The sequence below is a fragment of the Barbus barbus genome (genome assembly GCF_936440315.1).
Source record: "Barbus barbus genome assembly, chromosome: 12".
In the NCBI taxonomy this organism is placed as follows: domain Eukaryota; kingdom Metazoa; phylum Chordata; class Actinopteri; order Cypriniformes; family Cyprinidae; genus Barbus; species Barbus barbus.
The window spans coordinates 15,496,321-15,502,356 of record NC_136740.1 but is presented as its reverse complement, the minus strand read 5'-3'; the positions used below and the strand labels follow the sequence as shown (position 1 = coordinate 15,502,356).

Here is a 6,036-nt window from a genome sequence, read left to right as displayed (position 1 = left end):
ACAGGTAGTTCATCCTTTGCAGAGCTGCTTAAAAAAAAAAAAAAAAAACTGGGGGCATAAATTAAGAGTATACCCACTTCTCCAGGCACCACTACACCACTGATTATATGGAGGGGAAAAAAGCTGCCTGGATAAACATGCACTTATTTATTTTCAGTGTATTTTTTCCGTAACTCTTTTGTAACGTCTTTTATTTTAACACGTATGTATGTTATCAGAACCCTTCAAATAAAGATAATGTTGAACTGAGATTTTACAGCGTTTGCAGCATTGTGACATGTTTAACTCTGCCAATTCTACATGATGTATTTCAATCAAGTATGCAAGCACTGATCTGATACAGGACCGATCTTCATTTCATTCATATTTTCTCTCTTTCTTTCCTTCTGTTTTATAATCATATATAATAATATAATCATAAAGCATATTAAGCAAAAAGGTATGATTAAAAATAAAACCTGTCAATTAGACAAGGGTTAACTGAAAAAAACAGGTATAACACTAGAAATCCCCCCCCCCCCCCCATCTTTTGAAATGATGGCTACGCCCCTGCACGCGGTATGGTATCATTAAACTCGTGTGATCAGCATGAGGCGCTCTAGAGCTTTTCAGGAGTCTTTAGAGAAGGCGGAGTACGATGCATTGCCTGTACTCCCACTTTTGTGGCATCTTCATTCATCTTCAGCAGCACTCGGAGGAGTAGGCTACTCGCGGATTGAAATCGGCCGCACAGCAGCTATGATTCACATCGGTTTTACAACGATGGTTTACGTGATTTCTATAGGCCTATGTGTGGGATATCGTTTGCCTTCTCAAAAGTTCTACGGTAAGAGTTTTAAGACGTAGTGATGCCTATATAAATGGTAATTAACATTTTTAAAAGTATTGATCCAGTATCGATAGCCTAGATGAATTCGTAAATTGAACTCCTTGCTGTTTGTTCTGAATGGATATAGACTAGATATAAGCACCTTCAGAAGGTGTGTTGTTGCATTAGACTACTTTTAGCTACTCTGCTTTGACTCTGGGCTGTGCAAGCTGAACACTAGAATTTTAACATTATTTAGTGCGGCACCAAAGATACACAGTGTGAAATAATGTGGAATATCTCAGTTATTTTCATTTTGCGACAGCGTGTTAACTTCATATGGGACAGCTGTATAAATCACTGAAACTGACAGACAACAGTAAAACGTCCAAGAGCGACTGTAATGATGGGGGCACATAAACCAGGATTGCGGTTTATCCAGAGTTAAGAAATAATTTTCAACCGTGACGACAAACCAAAAAGCGATTTGGAAATGAACAAGGAATAATAAAAAAATAGCTACACGTGATTTGAAATGTGCCCACACACTTATCACAATTTTTTTCTTTCTTTTTTTCTGTTTTGTGTTTTTCAGAGTGTCCCACAACGCAGGAACTGCTATGTGAAAGCATGGTCACCTCCAAGGGATTTACATACCAGGTGCCTCAGGACAATATACCAGACTTGAGAGATCCCGATTGTGAACATGGGTGGTATCATCTGGTGGGAACGCCTTTTTGTTTTAATTTTCATTTAAAAGACAAATTGCAATATTACGAATATAACCTGTTTTGTAGGCTAATCATTCTGTTTTTGTCTTTTATTTTTTTCTGTCCATAGAATGAAACATTTATCGTTGACGCAACATACCCTGCGGAGAATTTAGGATTTGTTGTGGCTGTGACTCATGAGAACCTGACAGTCAGCGTCTGCATAAACCTTCAATGGCAACTTCACTGCGACACAATTCAGGTAGAAGCAACAAACATGTAACTGTCTTCGTGTATTTACACAATGAGAAAAAGTGCTAAATAAATATACTCTAATGATATCATTTTTTGTTATGTTACAGCTTCACTGTATTATACATTATACAGGTAAGTACCATTAACACCATAAATGCTCTAGTCTAGATTTTTTTTTTTTTTTTTTGCTTTTGTTTATTATAGAGGATTGCTTCATCCAAAACTGATAGGCCTAACTGTGTCATCATTTACCTCATGTTGTTTTGGAACAGTGATTTTATTTCTTTAGTAGAACATGAAAGAGAAATTTAGGCTTTTAACATAATGGAAAAGGTGCATCATGTAATGATAATGAATTGTAACTCAGTAACATGGCTCCTTCTTTATAGTTTTTTCAGCATAAATTAAGTGTGTATTTGTGTGTTTGTTTAAAGTGAAACATAAAGTGCCACATGACCCCCTGCCAGGAAATTACTCATCTTCAGGAGACAAAGAAGATGGTAAGTAACCTATGTAAATATTGTAAATTAGTTATATATTCCACCATTGATTGAGTTTGTCTTCAAGATTACTGTGCACACTTTTCTTTTGTCATGTTTTTACAGTAAGCTCTCCTGGCTGGCTTATTGCTGTAATTGTGGGTGTGATTGTGTCTGTTGTCGTCATATCTGTTATCATTTGGTTTTGTTGGAAGAAGACAAGAAAGTAAGTTGTTATAAAATTGTTTGTGTTCATATTATTTCTATAATAGTAGCTATATAACATTTTGAAATTTTGAACTATTTTTCTTATTTTTTTTTAAGATCAAAGTACACTCCTCCACCTGAAGATGAATCTGAGACAGAGAATTTGGAATTGTCAAGGTCAAAGTCTTAGCAATAGGTCAGACAGAAATGGAATAGTCTGAAGTTGGTTCTGAAAAAAGCACTTTGGCATTTTTAGTGTACCTTACGCGTCCAAAAATGTCTGAATACATTTTAAGGTCAATTAAATATATTCAGAACAATTAATTGTAAATATAGCCTGTGTGCACCCTAGACCACAACAGACTGTCTTAAGCCGGTTTCAGGCTACATGATTTTAGCCCGATTTTGGCACAATCTGCGTGACGTAGAGTGTAGCTGGGATTTGTAAATGACAATGGGTGTCGGGATGCAATCATTTTAGCTCGTGTAGAGTGTCATAGTGGACAACAACCGATTCCACATCTGCGACACTTCAGAATTAGAATTAGCTTTATTGTCAGGTATGTTTGCACTATACGAGGAATTTGTTTTAGTGACAGTAGCTCCACAGTGCGACACAATGACAGCGACAGGACAATGGACATATATACAAAATAGACAATTCAATATGTACATATGTTATGTGCAAACTTCAGACAGGATTTCAGATTTCAGACAGGCTGGTGTCACACTGTCTGGGCCTGGTGCCTTCAAGACATCAACAAAGAAAGACTAGCATGTTTAATAAAATTTTTGTTTTGTTTTCCACGAGTTCCGTCACATCTGCGACACAAGGCAATAGGAGCACAGAAGCGCCTTTTACATGTAGGGCCCTATGATTTCCGCGATGCAGAAAACACGGACGGAATCCAGTTATAAAAACAGAATTTACAGTTTAACGCGGAATGTCACGGAATTTGTCAAAGTTTGGATTAATTAATCAAAAGTAGGTCATTACACTTAAATCAAATCGCGACATAGACTAGTATCTGTAAATATTAAGCCGCAAAAGTCGATTTAAATATGAATCCTGCATGTTCAGCACGTCTCTGAATGGAGCAGAACAGCGCGCGTGACGCAGTCTCCATGAGGACATAAATACATGAACTATATCTCCAAAACGGCTCTGAGAGTCACTTTACAAACATTTTACCATTTCATCTGAGTAAAACTAGCGTCATATCATATACACACAGAACTTTAAAGGTATTCACGGCAACCCGTCAAAATAAAAGTTCGGTTTAACTTAAAGTCATTGGGCCAGAAATAGGCTATATTATACTATTATTTAGTAGAATGTACGTAGGCCTAATACTACTACTACTGTTGAAAATTAATACAACTTTTCTTTTAAAGAAATAATCACAAAATATTTTAATTTTAATAGTAAATCCCCTTTATTTGCCAAAAATTGTAATGTTTAATTTTCATTAATTAAAATATAAATTAAATAAATGTTTTATCCCTTCATCTGATAACCAGTCAAATTTAAATACACAACACAGAATTTCTGAGGGGGGAAAAAACATTTCATAAGGCTACTGTAAGAATAAATTTTTTTTTTTTTGAATGCATTCAAATAATTAGACATGCTAAAACACAGAATTTGTTAACAATAAAACATAATTTTAATTAATAAGAGATGCTTTTTGGTTAATACAATTTCATTTGACCATTAAAAAAGGAGTACAGATAAAATTAAAAGGGAAAAAAAATGGAATCCAGAAAAATCAAAACGAAAAAAAAAAATGAATTTAGAAAAAAATAAAACTGAATTTGGGAAAAAAATCTAATGGATTTTATGGGGCCCTATACATGCTTTCAAACAAGCAGAAACAAATGAGAGACAACTGTATCGGTCCTGCTAGGTGTAATTTTACAATGAAGGAAATGTTCATGCAGCTTTAGCTTTGATGTTTTCTCGAGGGATTACTGGGAGTGAAAAAGGTCAAGTAAAAACTATTTGACCTCAGTTCACCTTGACAGTCCTTTTCATGCAATCCAGATTTGTGTCCACTGTCAGGTTTTCTTTTTTGGGCTTTTCTGACGACAAATAGGTAAGAACACGCTGTTTGCTGGCCATTGTTTGTTTACGCACTTGTCACCACCTGTCTAGTCTGTATGCTATCCATGACAGCACGCAGGTTGTTAAAGACGTAGTCTGAAATGCTTTTTGATCATGACAAGACAAGATTTTAGGAGTCCAATTCATATAATCTGGCACAGTGACTGTTGTAACCGACAAAAAAAAAGTCATGTAGTCTGAATCGGTCTTTAGGGATTGCACGACTCCAAAGTGTGAGCTGAGAGACTATATTTGCATTTACTATATTTACAACAACCCAATTCAGCAGTTCAGATGAATGGATAAAATCTCTTACATCACAGAGCGAGCTCATCTTCCTGTAATATTCAGAAGTTACGTGGGACTGTCTGTCCCTCGGTGACTAGAGGCAGGGGTTCCTCACTGGAGCTCTGTCATGGCCTTCTCCAGGACACTCTGCTCCTTCAGTTCTCTGTCTGCGTGGACTCTACCCACGTCTTTATGGTTGTTGTATAATAAATCGAGTAGTTTTAAATAATTTGTTTCATGTGATTTTGTGTTTCTTGTCTGATAGTTTTAATATTACAAATAAATACAAAACGTCTATGTATGAATGTCAGAGCTGATTTCAGATTAAAGTAAATAACTGGTAACTGGATTGAGAAATTATCACCATTGTTTGTTCAGTAATAAATGAGTGCATGGCATATTTGTATGTCAGCAGCCACCTGTTCTGATAATGCCAAAGTGGTGATTCATTATGATTTCCTCTTTTGGCAGTTTTCCCAGTCGCAGATGCAGTCTGTGCTGAGTGTTTGCTTTCATCTGAGTCATGTCCTCCCACCAGTGGCGGCTCCAGGATTGTTTTTGTTGGGGGTGCTAAGTGGGGGCTTAACAGTTCAGAGGGGGTGCTAAAAAAACCGAATTAAACTTAGAGAAAGTAATGAACGCCTAAACTTTAGCTATCAGTTTTTTATATACAGCAGCTTCTAAAAAGGCATATTTAACTTTTTTTCCTGTGGTATTAAACTTCTCATTTGTCACTGTTATTAGTAATATACTAATGCCAACTGCCAAATATGACACTTACAAAGTAATATAATTTATGAACGAATAGGTATAGAAAAGAGAGAAAGTTTTTTTTTTCAATTCAATAAAAACTACTGTTTTTTTGTTTTGTTGTTTTTTTTACAATTCATAAAACTATTTCCACACGGGCACACATTGCGGGTGATAACCTTCCTGTGCCTGTGGTCGGATAACCTCCCTCTGATTTGCATGATATCGTGTGTCGATGATAGCCAGAGATAAGCATCAAGAATTGGCAATGGTAAGATGATTTAGCATTTCCAATTAATGTAGGCCTGTTACATTCTTCTTATTGGGCCTATTATTATTATTATTATTATTAGAGTACTTTTATTAATAAATTACATGAAAATGTTGCGCCGCAATAATTTAATAGCGCATCACCCCATAAAATAGGATAATAAA

The 6,036-nt window shown here is 35.8% G+C and overlaps 1 protein-coding gene across 1 annotated transcript; it reads left to right on the top strand.

Moving 5' to 3' along the window:
• Positions 1-588: 588 nt before the first annotated feature.
• LOC306878539 (uncharacterized protein) lies at positions 589-5,074 on the top strand (the record flags this gene model as incomplete). The annotated part of the gene is made up of 7 exons (XM_079430976.1): positions 589-826; positions 1,404-1,531; positions 1,649-1,780; positions 1,881-1,905; positions 2,208-2,273; positions 2,379-2,478; positions 2,577-5,074. 7 exons carry the CDS (start codon positions 589-591, stop codon positions 2,647-2,649), a joined length of 762 nt encoding a protein of 253 aa, XP_079287102.1. The 3' UTR covers positions 2,650-5,074.
• Between the last annotated feature and the right edge of the window lie 962 nt (positions 5,075-6,036).